The 22783-nt window shown below is 42.1% G+C and overlaps 1 protein-coding gene across 3 annotated transcripts in view; it reads right to left on the bottom strand.

Annotated features, from left to right (window-relative positions):
- Positions 1-7430: 7430 nt before the first annotated feature.
- LOC134203376 (mucin-2-like) overlaps positions 7431-22783 on the bottom strand; it is a 208486-nt gene continuing 193133 nt past the window's right edge. For all 3 annotated transcript variants that reach the window (XM_062678246.1, XM_062678244.1, XM_062678245.1), the window contains exon 9: positions 7431-9695. In XM_062678246.1, coding sequence (XP_062534230.1) covers positions 9645-9695 — 51 coding nt within the window. In that variant the 3' untranslated portion in view covers positions 7431-9644. The remainder of the gene's footprint in view (positions 9696-22783) is intronic.

The raw sequence follows: 22783 nt of genomic DNA on the forward strand, positions 1-22783 counted from the left end.
CCATACTCCGTAAGTCGCTGTTTTAAATCGTTATCCGGTAATTCTGGTGGCAAATCAAACACTCTGATATATTGTACATTGGTACCGGCAACCGTCATGTTGACTTCCACAGACATTCCACTGGCATAGCTGAATTTTCGCGGTTCCGTATTCTTCCTTAACGAGTCTTGCATCGCGTCCATCGAGACAAACTTCACAAACAGCGATCGATCCAGTGCTGTTTTGTATACCGTCTCCATAAGCGATACATCGGTATCCAATTGTCGTAAAAATCCAGCAATCTCCACCCATGTCGGACGGGGAGCGCTTGGCGGAAAACGAAATTGGACTGTATTGACAATCATTTCGCACGTTCTAATTGCCTGCAGTGGAGGGAACCGTACGAACAAGAACGAATAAGCGAAACAAGAAACAATGCTGACCGGTACCTACAGTGCCAGTCTTTATCACAGTCCGAAAACAATCTAGCTGCTACACATCCGCGCGCGACGAGAGCAAAACAACAACTGAAAGAAATTCCCTTGCTGATATTCTGCTTTACGAGTGCTTGGACGCGTTCCGCATCGCTCGACACGTCAGTATGTCATCGCCCTAAGTCCCACATGATGCGTCAGAGCGTGTGTCAGGAGGAGTGGCATGATGTGCTAAAATTAGCACCGAAATAAGTCTCAGATTGGTGTGCTAGAGCAGCGGTTCTCAAACTTTTTCTTGAGAGGTAGCCCTTTGCATTAATTGAGGTACCACCCCCTTTTTGCTATAAATGAAAATAAGCGTAAATCATAATATAAGATGTACGAAAAATGGACCTAATGAATGGCTTTTCAAAAAGTTGACTGAAATTTACATAAATCCGTGAAACTTCCCAAGTCAAATCAAGTTTATACATCGAGCTCCCAGCAGGACTTTTTGAACATTTAAAGCTTCTGAACCTCTTCAAAGGTGGTTTTCGAACTACTTAAAAGGAGACTTCAGAGCATCTTGAAAGGTCGTTTTGAGCCTCTTGAAAGTAGGCTTCCAAGCCTCTTGAAAAAATAATTCCGAGTCCCTTGAGGAGAGGCTTCCTAGCATCTTGAATGAAGGTTTCCGAGCCCCTTGAAGAGAGGCTTTAGAGCCTCTTGAAAGGAGACATCCGAGCACCTTGAAAAGGGGCTTTCGAGCCTTTTGAAGGGAGATTTCTGAGTATCTCGAAAGGACGTTTCTGATCCTCTTGAAGGTACGCTTCCAAGCCTCTTGAAAGAAGAGTTCGAAGCTCCCAAGCCTTTTGAAAGGAGGCTCCCAAGCCTCTTCAAGGGAGGCTTCCAAGGTTCTTGAAAGAAGGCTTCCAAGCCTCTTGAAAGGCAGCTTACGAACGAAAACGCGGGCACACGAACAACACGTGTTCCGCCGTTTCCTCTAAACCTACGTACACCGGACACTCGGGCGAGGCCGAGTGTCCGAACCGGTGTAGGCACTGTCTGAAGCAACCATGGCCTGTAAGGACCTGGGTCAGGTGGAAAGTGATTTCCTCATGGCGCCTCTTGACCCACGTACCTATCTCCGGTATCAACATATGTGTCCATCTACCCTTAGTGGAACTGTCCCACGCACGCTGCCATTTGACCATTGAGGCCATCCTGACAGTCCTGCGGATGCCTCTCGTGCCGCGAATTTCGAAGCCCTCTATGTCTTCACCGATAACGATGTCAATAGGCATCAAACCGGCGATGACGCAAAGTGCATCGTGCGACACGGTACGGTACGCGCTCGCAACTCTAAGGCACATGAGCCTATACGTACTTTCTAACTTCGTTCTGTAGCAGTTAATACGCAGGGCCGTGCCCCAAGCTGGCCTATTGGACATCATCCGGGACAATGCTACTATAGCTGTGGAGGCACGCTTGCAGGCGTAATTGACGTGGCTACCAAAGGTGAGCTTATCGTCGATCATTACCCCCAAGAGTTTGATTTGCCGCGCAGTTGCCTGCCCTTATCACCGCTTGTTGCTCCGACTTTCGGTTGTTAACAACAACCACCTCAGTCTTGTGGTGAGCCAGTTCTGACTTCCTGGAACTCATCCAATCCTCCACAATTGCGATCGAGTGGGCTGCAGTCAACTCCACCTCTTCGATCGATTCGCCGTAGACCTCCAGCGTAATATCGTCAGCGAAGCCGACGATTACCACGCCCAACGGGAACTTCAACCACAAGACACCGTCGTACATCACGTTCCATAACACCGGCCCCAGTATGGAACCTTGCGGAACCCCTGAGGTCATGTCAACGCACTTCCGACCCGCCTCCGTGTCGTATACCAGTACTCGATTCTGGTAGTAGCCGAGAATCTTGTACAGGTACTCGGGAATTCCAAGACGCAGGAGCGCATCTGAAATAGCTGCCCAACTAGCACTATTGAATGCATTCCTCACGTCGAGAGTCACTACTGCACAGTAGCGAACTCCCCTCCTCTTACGCTGGATAGCTATCTCCGCGGATTTGGTAACCGACAAGATAGCGTCTACGGTCGACTTACCCTTTCGGAAGCCAAACTGGTTACTCGATAGACCATCCGCACCCTCCGTGCGTATCAACAACCTGTTGAGGATGATCTTCTCGAGTCGAGCACCCCTCGTCGTATCAAGCAGGCATATTGGTCTATATGCCGACGGATCCCCCGATGGTTTTCCCGACTTTGGCCCAAGCTCTGTCTTTTCTATGCTTCAGGGAAGACTTCCTCGCCCAGGCATCTCTGCATGACAGATCTGAACATCTAGGGAGCATCAGCAATGGCCGCTTTGATGGCCAGGTTCGGAATACCATCCGGTCCTGGCGCCTTACCTACACTAAGGGACTGTGCAATCCCCGCAAGTTCCGCCACAGTTACTCTTCCCTCGTCGGCCACCCTGGTCCCTGGCAGCTCCACAAAGTAAGGCGCCAGTAAGGGGCTTGGGTCATGCCGTGGGAAGAGCCCCGCGATGATTCTCTCCAGCATGTCGAGAGACAGCTCTGTAGGGGCCATCGCCCCACGTGCCTTGGCCATTACGATCCTAAAGGCGTCACCCCATGGATTCCCGTTGGCACTTTGACACAGGCCCTCGAAGCAGGCTTTTTTGCTTGATCTAATGTCAGTCTTCAGAACGGCTCTAGCAACCACGAACGCCACCCGTCGTTCAACACGCTCCTCTTCTGTGCGTGCTCGCTGCATCCGCCTCCGTACCCGTAGGCAGGCGCGGCGCAGGTTCGCAATTGCTTGAGTCCACCAGTAAGCCGGTGGCCTTCCATTCCTAGGGTGGACTTTCCTAGGCATGGTGGCATCGCATGCACGCGAGAGTGCTGTTACCAACTGCTCGCTGCTCAGACCGAGAGTATTGTGCTCGCGGCGGAACGCTTCCCTAAACACCTCGTCGTCGAAGTATGATGTGTTCCACATACGAGGGCTAGGTCTCGCCCCTTCTTCCGTCTGCTGACTGCTGGTCATATTGTCGATACTGTAGTGAACCGCCAGGTAGTCGCTGTGAGTGTAGCCATCATCTACCCTCCAGTTCGAACTACTCGTTTGGCCAGGGCTCCAGAAAGTAACGTCGATAATCGACTCCCCGAGCAGGAGGAATTGGCTTATTATGTTATTGATACCATACTCTGTTACAGTGGCGTAGCCAGGGGGTGGTTTTGGGCATAAAACCCCCCCCAGAGACAAAATTTTCAGAAGAAATATTTTTTTTCGAAAAAAAAAATCTTCGGAAAACCCCCCCCCAGACCAATTCCTGGCTACGCCACTGCTCTGTTATGAACTAGCCCTGCATAAGAGGTAAAATACCAAAGGAATAATACCAAAAACTTGCACAATACTTAAGCCATAACAAACTCAGTAATTAATTTGAATTTCAATACAAAATGCATAACCAATTATTATTCGTTTGGTATTGAAATACCTAAGCATGTTATGCCTAAAGTATTTTGCATATAAATTTTTGGTATTATTTTTTGGTATTTTACTTCTTATGCAAGGCTAGTTCATACAAATTTCTGTTATCGATGCCGTCGCTCCTAATCGGGTCGGCCCCGTTCCAGCTGTAGGTACTTTTGGTACCGACATTAGCCAAGTCCACATCCAACATGGCCAGTGATTCCAGCAGGATCTGCCCCCGTTTTCGGCTTCCCCATTCCACGGCCCAAGCGTTGAAGCTCCCCGCTATCACCACCGGCCTACGCCCCATCAAGTTAGCCGTCAAACAATCTAGCATACGACCGAACTGCTCGATCGACCATCGAAGAGGCGCATAGCAGCTGCAGAAGAAGACCCCGTTGACTTTGGCAATGACGAAGCCCTCGTGTGTCGAAGACACCAACTCTTGGACTGAGTATTTCCCCGTTGTCCATATCGCCGCCATTTTAGACCCATCGGTGACCCAATTACCGTTCCTGGCGGGTACCCGGTAAGGATCTGCTATGATGGCGATATCCGTCCCCCATTCACCAACTGTCTGACACAGCAGTTGCTGGGCTGCATCACAGTGGTTCAGGTTTAGCAGCGTTACCTGCACTGTGATTTTGCAGCACACTTAAACGCTGGGCACTTCGAACCCCCCATGGGGTGCTTGTTGTTCGCAGCTTTGCTGGAACAGATCAAACTGTTGGGAGGGTTCGTGCAGCATTGTGCCTTATGTCCCTCCAATCCGCAGCGTCGCCAGAGCTTGCTTCTGTCAGGGCCTTTGCAGTCCCATTGCTTGTGCCCCGGTTCCAGGCACTTGAAGCAAACTTCGGGTTGCTCGTATATGCCCACAGGGCATACCGACCACCCCACCTTGACGCTCCCTAACTTGACTACCTTGGAGGCGTCCGCTGCAGATAGCCGAACCAATGCTACCTGGGTCCCTGCCAGACCTTTTCGTAGCCTAACGGCTGCGGTAGGCGTCTCCACTTCACACTGTCACCGCAGTGCCGTGACGAGCTCTTCAACTTCGGTGATCTCGTCCAGGTCTTTAACCCTTAGATTCACCTCCGTCGTGAGTGCCCTCACCTTGACCGTCTCGCCTAGGACTTCCTCCGCCAACTTCTTGTAGGCGGGGCCCTTTTGCGAGACGCCCCGCTTTGGATCGAGGATCATCTCGCCCGTCCGGGTGCGTCTTATTCGACGTACGTCGGCGCCGAGTTCACCGAGCTTGACGTCACTCTTCATCGCTTTCAAGACATCCGAGTACTTAGCCTCGTCCGTCTTGATGACTAGGGCATCGCCCCTGGAGCGATTGGCGCCTACCCTAGACTTCTTGCTACCCTCATTCGCCTGGGCCTTCTTTTCGGCCCTTGACGTCTTCGGTTTCCTCTTGTTCTTGACCAGGTCCTTCCTCCCCCGGTTTTGGAGGTACCGGGGTTCAGCTTCCCAGCCCCACTACCCTTGTTCGGGGTAGTAACCCTCCGCGTTTTGGAGCGCCCCAGGGAGCTCATCCCCTGGAGGCTGTCTCCCCCGTTTTTGTGTTTGCTCCGTTGGAGCAGTCACCCCCGACGTGCCCGCGTATACTTGAGCGTCAGTCTGGGTAGACCTCGACTCTACAGATTTCACGGGTTTGCACTTGGCCGTCCCGACCGTCCCGTTTCAAGCTTGGCGTCCAACATCGACTTTCGAAGTTTCAGCAAGCTCCTCTTGAGTTCCTTACTGATATTATGCTTCGATGACGCAAAGTCGATGATGGCGTCCAGCTGTTCCGTCGCCACCTCGAAGGCCGAAAGCCCATCGCGTTTGCGGTTCATCGCCCTCACAAGGCATGTGCCGTTAAAAACCTCTACCGGCGTAACCGGGGAGAAGGTTAAGTGACCCACGCTGGCGCTGCGCACCGAGCTGCCGATTATTGCCTCTGGCCTCCTAGGCGGAGACCTGAACAACCCACCTCTTGCGAAGGGGTTGTCGCCTACACTACTATAACTAATTGAAGAAGCATTGACTTGGTTTTCCATTTTGATCCCACGGGATGCTCGGGAAAAGAGGTCCATCACGCTAGAGCCCAGCATGACGCGGTAAGGGACAATTACTGTGGAGGGTGCCCAGGTACCCCACAGGCTCCGTTAGAGGCCTAGCTCACTATTTTACCCCTCGGCCATGCATCCTCTCGGCACGGGTCGCCTTACGCCTTGGGATTAGGGGTTAGGGACGATGGTCCCCTTGGTCGCACCCCCTCACTCTGGCTGATGTCAGAAGGACGACAGTACCCAGGCTGCACTACCAGCTAAGTACAAAACTCTTAGCTGGCGGACGATTGTCATCGGAAGACCCGTGGAAGCGTGAGATTGGAACTTGTTAGGACCAGAGCTGTGTAGGTCGCTCCTTCCCAGACGTCAACTCACCATTTCGCAGCCCGGTGATGTCTGTGTGTGTGTGTGTATGTCTGTGCGCAAAACACGTATAAAAAACTCACTCATTTTTAGGCACTTATCGACTCAAGGATGTTAACGATCATTCAGTAATTTGCGTTCGATCATTTAGTAGTTTGTCAATAACACATTCCAGAAGCTGAATTTCAAAATATGTCGTATGGTGGACTTCTAGTGCGAAGGTTTTTCTACAACTCTGCCTAATGGTTCGTTGTTTGAATTTCACTAGTAACGGAGTTATAGCTATAGTTTCAGTAACTTAGACTAAATGATAACAAAATTCCAATCATTTAGTTTAAGTTACTGCAACTAGCGCTCTAACTCCGTTATTAGTTGAATTCTTATAACGAACCATTAGGCAAAGTTGTAGAAAAACCTTCGCTCTAGAAGTCGACCATACGACATATTTTGAAATTCAGCTTCTGGAATGTGTTATTGACAAACTACTAAATGATTGAACGCAAATTACTGCATGATCGTTAACATCCTTGCATCGTTAACTCGTAACAAGTTGCATTCGACGCAGAATTCCAGAATACAGGATTAATCCTGTACCATTGTTTTTTGTTGAAAATTGGCCATATACGACTATTGGCTCAAAAGTTATGGTTAAAATACTTTTTATATATCACACGAGAAAAACTTCAACACCGCTAGGTGGATTAATTTGGGATTTTTGTTTGATATCTTTGCTGTGCGACCCCAGTATCAAGAAAGTAGCTAGGGCATAGCATGTTGCAAGAATGTCGGACAGTAACCCTCCAAAGATGCTGTCCGCTTCCGACTCGGTGGGTACAAAAAAGGCGTGAAGCACAGCGAGCTAGGTGGATGGACCAAGTACAAAACGATTTGTGGTGTCGAATTATTGATTCAGTGTTAGGTATCTGTTCAGATATAAGCTATATAAATAAAATGTACAACACTCCAAAACGAAGTGTACATTTTTGCATGCAACAAAATTGAATCGAATAGATCAATGGGAACAGAGTTAGAAGGACCGCAAAACGATTATGGAGAACCAGAGGAACATTCGGGCTTTAGTGAATTTATTTCAGGCGTTTCGGTCAGATGTGAGTAATAGTCTAATATCAATAATAATAACCGTTTATTGTAAATTCCAACTTGGTTTCATCAATTTTTGCTGTATGCAATGGACATAATGTCAATATTGAGATTTGATGAATCTTGTTGATTGATTCCATTTATTACCATCTGTTTGCTTTAATGTTGAATTCTTTATTGAGCCCGAAAACACTAGCAATTTTTTTTTACAATCACACGTTTAGCTTGATTGTGTGTTAGAGCAACAATGCGTTCGTTGTTGGTAGCTTCTGAAGCTGGTGTCGCTCTGCAACTTTACGGAAATCTTATTCAAGAGCAGTTTTGCTTGTGTTCGTGCGTATGTGCATACGTGATTTCCTGGCATATGTCTGCCATTTGTCTTTTTGTAATATTAAACTACATCGCAGGGTACTGCTTCTTAGAGTTTGCTTCATAAATATAGATAGCTAGCTTTACCGCTCCGCTAAAAAAGCAGGAAATCTGATTTGTAACTCTAGTTCTCTAGATTCTCAGTCCAGTCCAGTTCATAACATTCGTTTTCTAATTTTTGAGAGTATATAAATAGATATATTCTATGCTAAAGCCTGTTTGCCCTCTTTCGCTAATATGTTTAAGGAAATATCCACTTGGTAGGAAATCTCTAACAATAAATTATCACAATGTTCTATACACGTGTTTTATGCGCATGAATAAATGTGGATGTGGGTAAGCCTAGGATAATCAAGTATTTAACGTAGCGAGCGTCGAAATAGCAATTTCTTATGTATAAAAATACATTCTCAGTTGTAGCACCATGGACTATAACAAACTCATACAATATGACACTTCCTTCTGATTTTTCTTCTCTCTCGACAAATTGCGTATTTCTCTCAATGGTTTGTGGTGCTTATGATATACATTCTCGTAACTAATCGTCTTACACTAATATTGCAACATTTTAAACCAATAGAAGACCTTTCGTTTGTTCCACATTTTTTCGATGTGGGTCGAACTCGTTCAGATAGCTGCTGACTCCTAGTCAGCTTTGTATCAGCATGCTAAGAATAGAGCGATCTCAATTCTTTGATCTCTCGGACTACGCTCCGACTAAGTTTCTTCGCTAGCCTAACTGATAAATGAAAACCAAAAAAGTTTATAAGACTTTCTGTTTGTGATTACAGAGTTATCTTTTAAGGCCCGAATGCAAAAATTTCAGAAACATCTTATTGTACCTAATGCGATCATTGTGGTTAGACCTTCACATAATATTGGACATAATATTTTCATATGCTCCAAAATATTTTCCAGAACGTCGAAACAATAAGGAAATGAAATTTGCTTTACTTATGGAAAATTCAAAACGAATAACACAAAATTATTCTATTACCACAGTATTTTATTTCGTAGTGGTAGGGGGATATGGGTGCAAATCTGAACAGTGCCATCTCGTGAAAAAAAAATACGAATAATAATAAGGCCGCGGTATTATGTGTTCTGATAGATTAGAGGGTAGATTTGCCTATAAAATTTACAAAAGGATTCTCATTCGCGTGTATCGCTTCATTTCAAGGGAATGAACTCGTTGCCATTCCCAATTTTGTTTTGTATATTTTTTGTGTCGATAATTTTAGTCTCTATCCCACTAGAGATTAAAATCAAGTATTATGAGTTGTGGGTTGGCTCGCTGTATCGCTTATGTCCTCAACGTCGGTAGAGATCCGCCATCACGAAGACTCGCCATCGTGCGGATCCCCGGCCTTCGTCGGACAAAAGAGACAGACATTGGTGCGGCCAACCCGTTTGCCATTCGACTCCTTTTGTGGTTGGTGTTTGAGGTATGTGCTCGTTTGTATTCTGATAGACTGATGGTTCTTACTCTGATGCAGGTTTGAAGTTACTGAGGCATTGATTGGCTAGAAGGACTAATTTGGAAGAATTGCAAAAACATGTAACAGCACTAAAAATATCGGGGAATTTTACGCGAAGGTATATTTCCGCTTTATCGGGGAAACTTTCCACTAGTCAGAAGATAAAAGCTGCCGACCCGGATTTGAATCGGTACGATTACGCGCTAATTTTGTCTGTCGATTGCGTGCCCTACAAATTATGCTTTGGCTACAGTTGCTATTGACCGTCATTGATTGCACATTTCCGACTGCTTATCACTAAAGCCAACAAAACAGACGGTGTTGCTGCGTCCTTTGCTGGCTGCCATCTTCGTTCGAATGTACTCACAATACTTGATTTTAAATGAGTCGTTCTCATGTTTCTATCGTCGGCCCCGTCAGCTTGGTAGCGTATACATTAGCAACCTGTAAAAAAGAAATAAGTAAATATTTATAATTGTAATTAATACGAAACTGTAATATGAATTTTGGGAAATTAGTACTTGTTGGATTGGATTTGGATTGAGTTAGGTTTCGAATTGGCTTTGATTTTGATAGGACTGATTTTGAATCGAATTTGGATTGGATTCGGATTAAAATTATTTTTATTTAATTTGAATTAGATTTGGACTAGATTACGATTGGATTTAAAGAAAATTGGATTTGGATTAGATTACGATTACAATTGGATTGGGTTTATTATAGATTTGGTATGCATGTGGATTGAATTTGGGTTTTTATTGGATTTGGACTAAATTGGGGCTGGATTACGGTTGGATTTGGATTGGAATTGAATTGGATCTGAATCGGAATTAGATTAGATTTGAATTAGGTTTGGATTGTATTATTGGATTTGAATTGGATTTGGATTTAATTTGCTTTGGACATGGATTAGATTTGAATTAGATATGGATTGAATAATTGAACTGAATAAGGGGTCTCCTGTAGCCTTGCGAGCAAAGGCGTAGGATTACCAATCCGGGGATGTTGAGTTCGTTTTTCGGTCCGGTCTAGGATGTTTTCGGGTTGAAACTTTCTCGACACCCTGGGAATAGTATATCCATTGTACGGCAATTGTACACAAGATACATATTCATGCAATGGCGGGCATAGAAAAGCTTTCAGTTTTTTTGAGATTTTTCTTTGTTAAAAACCTGGCTTTGCATATGCACAGCACATGTTTCGAAATGGACAAATTGATATGAAATTCGCGAAAAAGAATCCACGTGTCTTGGAGGGACTCGAACCCTCAACCTCCTACTCTCTAGATAGGCGTGATGACTCCTACACAACAAGACTAATAATACTTAAAGGTCACGTTTGCCGAAAAGCCATCAGAATCTGAGTACCGAGTACTTTACTGTTGTACATATATCTACAGTCAAGCGAGCCTTGTTTATTAATCGAGAGGATTACACTCTATGCCCCCAGCAACAGGTTGGGCGGATTTGTATAGAATGTGAATCAATCACACTCTGCTGTGCCAAAGGTTTGCTTCGCTACCCAAGTAAAATTTCACGTTTTATTCCACTCTTGGACTCTTGGAAAACGGTAAAATTAAGAACTCACAATAAAACTCATTATTATACGACAACCAGCTGACGACCACTATAAGAGTAAGATACACTGACAAAAAACTCCGCATTAGATTCATAAGTTTACACATGGATTTTTGCAATGGGGGTAGCGAAATGGATTCCCTATTTTCGACACATATATTCCATGCGCCCGCATGCATTACATGAGTGTTCACACACACTATCCATATGGGTCATAGTAGCCATGTGTGAATTTGTATGCAATTAAATATGTGTCGACGCATGATATGCATATTTTTTAAATACATGGATTTTTGCCATAAAGTATGTGTCGATTTTCCTGAGTGTATGGCCAAGTGGCCCTCTCTAGATGACCACTATAAGCCTCTTATAAGCGTATTTGGAAACCTCTTTTTAAACCACCCACAAAAAAGGGAATTTGGCTACGGCAGCTGTCAAAAATGTTGGTTTGAAAAAAGGGAAACCAAATTACGGAGAAATACCTAATAACAAAATGGATTGATGATGAAAATTATGATGACGGTGTCAACACAGTAATATTTATTCAAGTTAATTCTACAATATTCTATCATTGAAATAAGTTGCGCTTTCGATTTTATGGTGAAAGCTAGGTAAATAATAAGATTCTATACTACGCGCCGGCAAAATAATGTAGTTCAGCGCAATAAATTGAAATCAATTAAAATATCAACATTGCAAATATCCACTTAATCTGTAGATTTTCACCCTGATATATTTCCAATTCTAATCATTTACCAGGAGAAGTGTTCTACGCGACGAAAATATTATCTAATTATGGATTTCAGCGATAAATTTGACTGATTTGAAAATGCTTCCGATCCGATCCGATCAGAAACATGTTGCTCTTATTTCACACCCTTATAAACTCTTTGCAATGCAAATATTCTTATTGTGGTTATTCATTTGACTACATTACGACCAAAAATTTTGGCTTTTATCGAGCTTTGAAAATATGACTTATTGCGCTCTTCATCACAACCGTAGAGCAGCTCATAAAATCAATTGGAATTTGACGTTTGAGGCTTTTTCAGCAGTTTTATGGGAGGTTTATTGATGGTAATAAGAGTGCCAATAAAACTGAACAACTAGCTATGGTGATTGCTGTCATAAATCCGTTATAAGAATAAAATAAATCCAACAAGCATGGAAATTGTTACTTGCGTAAAGCATTTGATGAGTGTGGTTGCTCTACGCATGCGGTCGCGTGTATTCAGACGACTAATGACGGTGGAAGACAGACACTTGATTACAATTCATGGCATATTATTCGGCAACTCGGCCGTACGAAAATCATGTTTTGTTAAATATCTTGGATATTTTGTTAAATATCTAAGCATCCGAAAGATATTCAATTTGCAAAAAAGAGCTAACCGTGTGGGTGGTACTCGGATTCTGATGGCTTTTCCGCAAACGTGACCTTTAAGCGGTCTTGTTGTGAAGGGGTTATCAAGCGTATCTAGAGAGTAGGAGGTTGAGGGTTCGAGTCCCTCCAAGACACGTGAATACTTTTTCTCAAATTTCATATCAATTTGTCCATTTCGAAACATGTGCTGTGCCTATGCACAGCCAAGATATTTAACAAAAAAATGATTTTCGTACGGCTGAGTTGCCGAATAATATGCAATCAATGTAACTGAGAAAATGCTACTAGAATAGTTGAAAACCGGCCAAGTTCCAGTTGAAATGTAGAGCCACTGAAGAAGAAGAAGATGGATTGAATAACAATCGGGTTTAGATTCGATTTGGATTACATTTTTATTAGATTTGGAAAAGCTTAGGATTAGGATTCCATTTTGGTTGAATTACGATTTGATTTGGATTGTATTTGAATTAGATTTTGATTGGATTTGAATTGGATTTTAATTTGATTAGGATCAGATTTCGATCTGATTTGGATTGAATTTGTCTTGGCTTCATTTTGAATGAATTTGGATTGGACTTCGATTGCATTTGAATTTTGATCGGACTTCGATTGGATTTTAATTTTGGATTCGATTGAATTTAGATTGGATTAGAATTAGACTCATTTTGAATTCCCAACAAACATTAGAATATAATAAAGCGTTTATTTCGTTGAAAATTTGCTTCTTCAGCTAAAAATCAAGTTTATTCATCTTGAATTGTTTGTTGGGTTGGATTGATTTGGATTCGGATTTAATTTTGTTTGAAAATGAAAACAGAAATTGGACTGGATCACGATTGGGTTTGAATGTTATTTTAATAGAATTAAATTTGGATTGAATTGGATACTGGTTGGATTACGATTAGATTTGGATTGGATATAGAATAAATCTTCTTCTATATATATAAAATTATATATATATATATATATATATATATATATATATATATATATATATAAAACAAAGTTGGCATTTGTACGACCACGCATCACTCAAGAATAGACAACCCAATTTTTGATGATTTATATCCATTTTCTTCTTCTCTTTACGACTTTAAAGATCAATGCCCAATCTTTTCGTTGAAATGTGTTTTCGTACAATTTGCATGATTTTTTTTCAATTTTGATCATCTTCTATATATACAAAATAAAGTTGGTATTTGTACGACATCGCATGGCTCAAGAATAGACAGTTTAATTTTTGCTAATTTATATCCCTTTCTTTTTGAAAAAAATTGACAATCGAAATAAAATCTCTCCGATGAAATGGTTTGTCGTGCATTTTGTATGATAATTTCAAATCATGTCATCTAAGTTGACATTATCATCAGATAACGAAAAGATCGATTTTTGTTAATTTTGGTTTGGCTACTAAATTAATTCGAAAAGTGTCATGATAAAAAAATGTCAAAACAAGGAAAAATTATTTTGAAAAACCAGTTTGCTTTTAAGATAAATTTTGTACGTAAAAAAATATATCAGCAAATTGATCAGTTTTGGGCGAGACAAAGTTCGCCGGGTCATTTAGTTATTATTGAATTGGGATTCAGTTAGAATTCGACTCAATTTGAATTGGATTTGGATCGGAATGGATTTGATTTTGATTAGGTTTCGATTGGATTTGGATTAAATGGAATTTTATTCGAATTCCGTTTATATTTAGATTCGATTTTGGATTTTATTTGGATTAGTTTTGGATTGGGTATGAATTCGGTTTGGAATTAAATTTTGATTGATTAGATTTGTCTTGAATTTTGGATGCATTAGATATTGATTTGGATACTGATTAGATTTTGGTTGGATTGCGCTATGATAAGATTTGGATTGAATTGAAATTGGATTTGGGTTGGATTTCGGTTGGGCTTCGATTGGATGAAGACTGGATTTGGATTGAATTTGGATTGGATTGTGCTTTGATTACAATTAGATTTGGATTAGATTAGGATTGGATGTGGATGAATTCGGATGGAATTGGGATTGGATTAGAAGTCAACTCAATTGGAATTTGGTTTGGATCGGAATGGATTTGATTTGGATAATATTTTGATCGATTTGGAATTCGGGTTACATTTATTTGCTTCGGATTGATGTGAGATTGAATTTGGCTTAGATGTGGATGAATTCGGATTGAATTGGGATTGGATCAGAAGTCGACTCAATTTGAATTTAATTAGGATCGGAATTGGTTTAGATTTCGATCGGTTTTGAATTTGGATTACATTTGTTTTAGATTTGGATTGAATTTTAGTTAGCTTTGGATTTGATGTGGAATGGACTTGGATTTGGATTGGGTTTGAGTTTGGATTAGATTTTGGTTGGATTAGAATTAGACTCAATTTTATTTGGATTGGATTATTTCGATTGGATTTGGATGAGATTTCGATCGGTTTTGAATGAATTTGTATTAAATACATCCATTGGATTGGATTTCGATTGATTTTGATTTGAAGTGGATTAGATTTGGAATGGATTTGGATTGAATTTGGCTTTATTTTGAATTGAATTTGAATCCGATTTGGATATAACTGCATTGAATTTGAATCGGTTTTGTATTGAATTTCGATTGGATTGGACTTAAATTTTGAATGGATTTAAAAAGAATTTGAATTGAATTTGATTGGATATGGAATGGATTTGGATTGTATTCGGATTAGATTTTGATCGGATTTGGATTGGATTCGGATTAGATTTCGATCGGATTTGGATTGGATTCGTATTGGATTAATTTTGAATTTTGATTAGATATGGAATTTATTTTTGAATTGTATTTGGATTCGATTTAAATTGAATTGGGTTTGAATTTGGATTTGACTTGGATTAGATTTTGGTATAAATAATACTCCGGTACGCTATTTTCCCATTGAGAGAGCAGTTATACCTAAAGTGTATGTTCGAATACACAACGTAATAGTGAATAAATAGCAGCTACCTTCTCGTCACTGTATTTATCAATCACATTTCAACAAATTTTTCAACCCTCATTTTGTTTATAACGGAGCTACCGTCTGAGGTAATCAACAAAAAAAATGTCGGTATCTGAATCCGTTTCACCATCAGAGAAACTTGAAGACAACATATGATTAAAATAATCCATTTTTATGTGGATCACAGCAACAATATTGATAAATTTTACAAATGAAACAAAAACGATTAAAAGTCAAATACCTCATTTTTCTTTAGCGCTAGCTGTAGCGTAAACATAAACACCAGTTTAACAGTTTGTGTTCGAATGTATTGGTGAACCTAGGTTGGATCTCGATAAATCGGCAGAGCGAACCTCATTCGTTTTGGGTCGGATCTGGTGCGGATCGCGATCCAACCTGAATGAATAACCGAACGTTTTGACAGCTGTTAGAGCGGATCCGGGGCAGAACTAGGTTCGACCCAACAATAACCGAAAACGACATAAATTTGATTTGAAATGCATTTGGATCGGAATGGATTTGATTTGGATTAGATTTCAATAAATTTGGGTTAAATTTGTATTGGATTTGGATAAGATTTCAATCAGTTTTAAATGAATTGGATCCATCCAATTCGTATTGGATCCATCCATTGGATTGGATTTGGATTGATTTCGAATTTAAGTGGATTAGATTTGGATTGGATTTGGCTTCATTTTGAATTGAATTTGAATTTGATTTGGATTTAATAGGGTTTAAATTTTGGTTGATTCTGGATTGGATTTGGATTAGATTTGGGTTGGATGTGGATGAATTGGTATTGCATTAAGATTGGATCAGAATTAGACTCAATTGGAATTTGATTTGGATTGAATTTGGTTCGGAATGGATTTGATTTCGATCGGTTTTGAATTTGGATTACATTTGGATTGGATTTGGATTGTTTTTGAATTAGATTTGAATTGGGTTCGAATTTGGATTAGATTTCGGTTGGATAGAATTTGTTTTGGATTTAGTTTGAATTCTTTATAGATTTGGATTGGATTTTGAATAATTTGGATTGAATTTGGATCAGCTATGGATCGGATGTGGATTTAATTTACTTCGAATTGGATTTGCATTTAATTAAAGTTATATTCGGAAGGAATTTGGGTTGGATTTGTATTGAATTTCGATTGGATTGGATTTGGAATGAATTTGGATTGTATTTTGATTGGATTAATATTGGATTTAATTTGAATTTTTATTAGATTTGGATTAGATTAGGGTTGGATGTTGATAAATTCGGATTGAATTGGGATTGGATTAATTCGACTCAATTTGAATTTAATTTGGATTGGAGTTGAGTCGGAACGGAATCGAATTGAATTATATTTCAATCGATTTGGCTTGAATTTGAATTGAATTCAGTTTCAATCGGTTTTCTATTGATTTTAGATTAGATGTGGAATCGATTTGGATTGTATTTGGTTTAGATTTGAATTGGATTTTGATTTGAATTTGGATTAGATTTTGTTTGGAATACGATTAGATTTGGATTAGATTTAGATTGGATGTGGATGAATTTGGATTGAATTGGGATTGGATTTAATTCGAATTCAGATTAGGTTTGGAATGATTGGAAAGATTTAGATTTGGTTTGGAATGGATTTGGATCGATTTTGGATTGAATTTAGATTGGATTTCGATTAGGTTTGAATTGGATATTGATATTGAATATTAATAACGAACAAAGGTTTATTATAGCTATACGTGTTTGTTCTCTACAGTGTTTGGATGTGGAATGAATTTAAAATATCTTCAAAGGCGTCTTGACAGTAGTCCAACGGTTACTTCGTTAACACCCCCTCTCGTTGGAATATTCCTAAATTGTTCCGTAGTTCTTCGAATCGTCCAGGGTCCAAGGATTTGGTGAAGATATCGGCTAACTGTTTGTAACTAGCAATCGGTTCCACCAGTAGCCTTCCTGCAGCGACATGGTCTCGAAGGAAGTGATGCTTGATATCGATATGCTTCCATGCCGATACATCCACGGTTAGCTTCGTCACTGGTTCAATCTTCTCTAGTCCTAAGCCATTTAGAATACCGGTCAGCCATATTGCCTCAGATGCTGCAGCACTTAGCGCCACGTATTCTGCTTCACTTGATGAAGTTTCTTACTAGACCAAGCCACGGTTGATCCAAATACTTCAAAAACAAAACCGCTTACTGACTTCCGGTCCTCTCCTCAGTATCAGAAGCTCAGTCTGCGTCGGCGAATCCAATTAAAGGCTTTGCTCCAGAATCTCGCGTGAATGTGAGGGAAAAGTTTTGTGTCCCTTTTAAATAACGTACTATTCGCTTGAGTGCCGTCCAATGCTGTAACCCAGGCTGCACTTGGAATCTCCCCAGGTATCCAACAGGGAAGCTTATCGATTAAGTTGCAACCCTTTCTCCATAGGAGTTCTTGATGGATTGCATTCCTACATGCCAAACTTGTGGAATATCTTCAATAGGGGTCCTCCTCGAGACAAAGTCATTCTTCCTCTTTTTTGTTCATAACGTATCTTCATTCCAAGGAAATGGTTTAGTTCACCACAGTCAGTCATTGAAAACATCCGGGCTAATTCAAGTTTCAATTTCAAAATAGTTGACAGCTTCTTTCCGGCTATCAAAAGGTCATCAGCATACAGAACGACTAAAATTGCTTCTTGCGTGACCCAACCTGCGATGCCAGAGGTTTCCAGCATCCGACGCGCATAGATTCGCTGTTGCTCCCGTCACTTCCAAATTCAAATCCAATTAATATAAGTTACCTCGCAGCTTTGCAGCTTCGATGATTGAGTCTTCTTTCTTCATCACCGCTTGATGACTACCACATCGGCTTGTGAACAGTACATATATTCCCCCTTGAGACATCTTTTTCACGGACAGGAGGTTTCCTCTCAGCTCTTTTCGTTTCAAAAACACCTTTAAATTTTCCAACAATCGAGACACCATCTTTTGCCACATCGATCACTAACGGTTCTGTTGACCAGATGGTCGCTGCAACCAGAATCCACGACGAACACGGTTTTTTTCTGTTCAGTCTTTATTCGCATGATGTTCACCTTGAACGAAACTGACTTACTTTCACGATTGCTTTCCACTGCCGCATTAACGTTACCTTTGGGCTTCTTGACATGACCATCTTTTTTCATATGTCCAGGCTTTCCACATCTATGGCATTTTCCTGTAAACTTGTTGAATTTTTTATTCCTTCCTCCGACAAACGCTGCGTTCCTATCATCACATAAATCTTCCATTCGGTCGGATCGCTTCGATTCCTCCGCCAGCAATCGTTGCTTCACGGTTTCCAAAGTCAAATCGTCTTCATTTATATTCTCCAAAGCGGTTACCAGGGGATTGTCGTAGTTATCGGGAAGAGTCAGGAAGAGCTGAGATACCATATCGTTTAACTCTAATTTCGCACCAGCGGACTTTAGTTGTCGAACGACATCATCGAATTGTTGAAAATGATGCCTCATTGAAGTGCCTTCCTTCATTTGAAGTCTTGCTTGCTGTTTTCTTAACAACGTCTGGCTTGCCACAGACTTCTTCTCATCATCTTCCAAAGCCTTTCACATTTCGCGAGCCGTCGACTTTTTTTATCATTATTTATCATCAGACTAAGGCCGGAGTGGCCTGTGCTGCACATAAAAGTCTTCTCCATTCAGCTCGGTCCATGGCTGCACTTCGCCAACCACGCAGTCTGCGGAGGGTCCGCAAGTCGTCCTCCACATGATCGATCCACCTTGCCCGCTGTGCACCTCGCCTTCTTGTTCCCGTCGGATCGTTGTCGAGAACCATTTTCACCGGATTACTGTCCGACATTCTGGCTACGTGCCCGGCCCACCGCAGTCTTCCGATTTTCGCGGTGTGAACGATGGATGGTTCTCCCAACAGCTGATGCAACTCGTGGTTCATTCGCCTCCTCCACGTACCGTCCGCCATCTGCACCCCACCATAGATGGTACGCAGCACTTTCCTTTCGAAAACTCCCAGTGCGCGTTGGTCCTCCACGAGCATCGTCCAGGTCTCGTGTCCGTAGAGAACTACCGGTCTTATAAGCGTTTTGTAGATAGTCAGTTTGGTACGGCGGCGAACTCTATTCGATCGGAGCGTCTTGCGGAGTCCAAAGTACGTACGATTTCCAGCCACTATGCGTCTCCGAATTTCTCTGCTGGTATCGTTATCGGCGGTCACCAGTGAGCCAAAGTACACGAATTCTTCAACCACCTCGATTTCGTCACCACCGATAGAAACTCGTGGTGGGTGGCTCACATTGACCTCTCTTGAGCCTCTTCCTATCATGTACTTCGTCTTCGACGTGTTGATGACTAGTCCAATCCGTTTAGCTTCGCTTTTCAGTCTGATGTAGGCTTCCTCCATCCTCTCAAAGTTACGTGCCATGATATCAATGTCGTCGGCGAAACCAAATAACTGGACGGACTTCGTGAAAATCGTACCACTCGTGTCAATCCCTGCCCTTCGTATTACTCCTTCCAAAGCGATGTTGAATAGCAGACACGAAAGACCATCACCTTGCCGTAACCCTCTACGCGTTTCGAAGGGACTCGAGAATGCCCCTGAAATTCGAACTACGCACATCACCCGATCTATCGTCGCCTTGATCAACCGTATCAGTTTATCCGGAAATCCGTTTTCGTGCATTAGCTGCCATAGCTGGTCCCGATCGATTGTATCATATACGGCTTTGAAGTCGATAAATAGATGATGTGTGGGCACGTTGTATTCGCGGCATTTCTGCAATACCTGACGTATGGCGAACACCTGGTCTGTGGTAGAGCGTTCACCCATAAATCCCGCCTGGTACTGCAACACGAACTCTCTTGCAATTAGTGTTAGTCGGCGGCATAAAATTTGGGAGAGTACCTTGTAGGCGGCGTTCAGCAATGTGATTGCGCGGTAGTTGCTACATTCCAGCTTATCGCCCTTTTTGTAGATGGGACACACGACACCTTCCATCCACTCCTGCGGCAGAACCTCATCCTCCCAAACCTTGGTAATCACCCAATGCAGCGCTCTAGCCAGTGCTTCACCACCGTGTTTAAACAGCTCTCCTGGTAGTTGGTCAACTCCAGGGGCTTTGTTGTTTTTCAGCCGGCCGATCTCCTCCTGGATTTCCTGGAGATTCGGAGCCGGAAGTCGCATGTCCTGCGCGCGTGCTCCTAGGTTCATTACCTTACCGCCACCGTTGTCTGCCATATCGCCATTCAGGTGCTCTTCGTAGTGCTGCCGCCACCTTTGGATCACCTCACGCTCGTTCGTAAGAAGGTTCCCGTTTATGTCCTTACACATATCGGGCTGCGGCACGTGGCCCTTACGTGAACGGTTCAACTTTTCATAGAACTTTCGTGCGTTATTAGCGCGGTACAGTTCCTCCGTCTCTCCACGGTCTCGATTTTCCTGCTGGCGCTTTTTCCTCCGGAAAATCGAGTTTTGTCTGTTCCGCGCCCGTTTGTACCGTGCCTCGTTCGCCCTCGTGCGGTGTTGCAGCAATCTCGCCCATGCTGCATTCTTCTCCTCAACTAACTGCTCACATTCGCCGTCATACCAGTCCACAATGGGGAAAATGTTGCATGTTTCGGGCAACATTCAATAACTCAAAAGGCCGCTGAACGAAAATTGTGACCAAGAACTTTTCTTAACCAAAATTTTCCCAGGAATCGAATGGAAGTAATTTCGGAGCCGGCACGCCATTCCTAATGGGACTTTTTGGACGTTTTTCCCCAACTTCCCCCAGAACTTTAGTATTATGAACGGAATGCAGCCGTTATAAGCAGTTTACGGCATATTTATGATTGAATCTGAATGATTAGACTATGGTTGGGTAAGTGCAGTGGTATTTTATCTGGAGAGTATGTTAGTTTTAGGGGAATATGGGGTAAAATAGTCTTATATAGTATATACAGACAAATGGATTTCTGTCTGTCTGTCTGATCATTCTAGACTCGTAAACTACTGAACCATTCGGCGCGAAAACTAGTATGTAGGGGTTTTTGGAGTAGAGAAGGTTCTTATGATGCTTGGAGACCCCTCCCCCTTCTGAGTGGGGGGGCTTCCACATAAATAAAAAAAAATTACAGCATAACTCGAGGACTAATCAAGCAAATGTAACCAAAGTTGGGTCAAGGTTTTTGAAGTCAAGAAATGTTTCTGTAGTGATTCGTGATCCCTCCCCCTTCTGGAAGGGGGGGGGGGGCTTTAATATAAATGAAACATAAATGTCAGCATAATTCCGAAACTGATCAAGCAAATGTAACCAAATTTGGCATGTGGTGGATATAATAGGCAAGAAATGTTTTCGTGGTAGCTCGTGAGCCCTCCCCTCTCTGTTAGGAGGGGGGGGGGGCTCTCATACTAATGGAATCGAAATTTCCACATAACTCAAAAACTAATCAAGCAAATGGAACCAAATTTTTTATGTGAAGGTTTTTGAAGTCAGGAAATGTTTCTTTGGTGGTTCGTGACTCCTCCCCCTTCTATAAGGGGGGGGGGCTTTCATACAAATGAAACATAAATTTCTGCATAATTCGGAAACTAATCATGCAAATTGAACCAAATTTAGCATGTAAGGGTTTTTGAAGGCAAGAAATATTTCTGTGGTGGTTGGTGACCCCTTCCACCTCTGGAACGGGAGAAGGGGCGTCATACAAATGAAACAGGAGTTTCCGCATAACTCGAGAACTAATCAAGCAAATGGAATCAATTTCAGCAAGTAAACGTCTGTGAAAAATGAATTGGCTGTGGAAAATCACAGAAGAGAGATAGGTCACCACTTTCTACAGCAAAACTGTTGGCTTTGCAGGAAAAATATCAGGAGTAAAGTTTGAATATACTCTGAAAACCCTGATATCTGAAACCTTGGGAAAATTTCGCTTCTGAGAGCATGCAAATGAATCTGTGTGTGAATCCTAAATCACATTGTTTGATTGGTTTGGTTGGATTGTTTGGTTTTGCCTGTGATCAATTTTCTTGAATACGAGATGCTCAAGGTACTCCAAATCGTTCTGGAGTTCAGCTCACGGCACCTATCAGATCAATCGAGGCTTTTACCAATGTCCTCATCGTCGGTATTCACCCAATCTGGTTATATAAGCATATACGTATCATGCAAATCCAATTTTCTTGAATAATGGATGCTCAAGGAACTCCAAAACGATCTGGAGTTCAGCCCACGGTATCTTTTAGATCATTCAAGGCTTTTGCAATGTTCTCATTGTCGGTATTCAACTAACCTAGTTCAGTAAGCACATACGCGTCATGCATACTCTATTTTCTAGAATACGAGATGCTCATGGTATTCCTAAACGTTCTGGAGTTCAGCTAACGGTATCTACCGGATTAATCAAGGCTTTTACAATGTCCTCATCGTCGGTATACTACTAAAATTCTCTTGAGTTTAGTTCATAGTATCTTCCAGATCAATCAAGACTTTCGCAATATCCTCATTATCGGTATTTACCCAATCCTGTGTAATAGGCATATGATCCTTATTTCCATGAACATGAGATCCAATGTCCAAGGTGCTCCAATATAATCTTGAGTCAAGATGCACAATGACAATAAGGTGAACCCGCGATTTGT

This window comes from Armigeres subalbatus, unplaced genomic scaffold, assembly GCF_024139115.2.
Source record: "Armigeres subalbatus isolate Guangzhou_Male unplaced genomic scaffold, GZ_Asu_2 Contig1826, whole genome shotgun sequence".
Classification (NCBI taxonomy): domain Eukaryota; kingdom Metazoa; phylum Arthropoda; class Insecta; order Diptera; family Culicidae; genus Armigeres; species Armigeres subalbatus.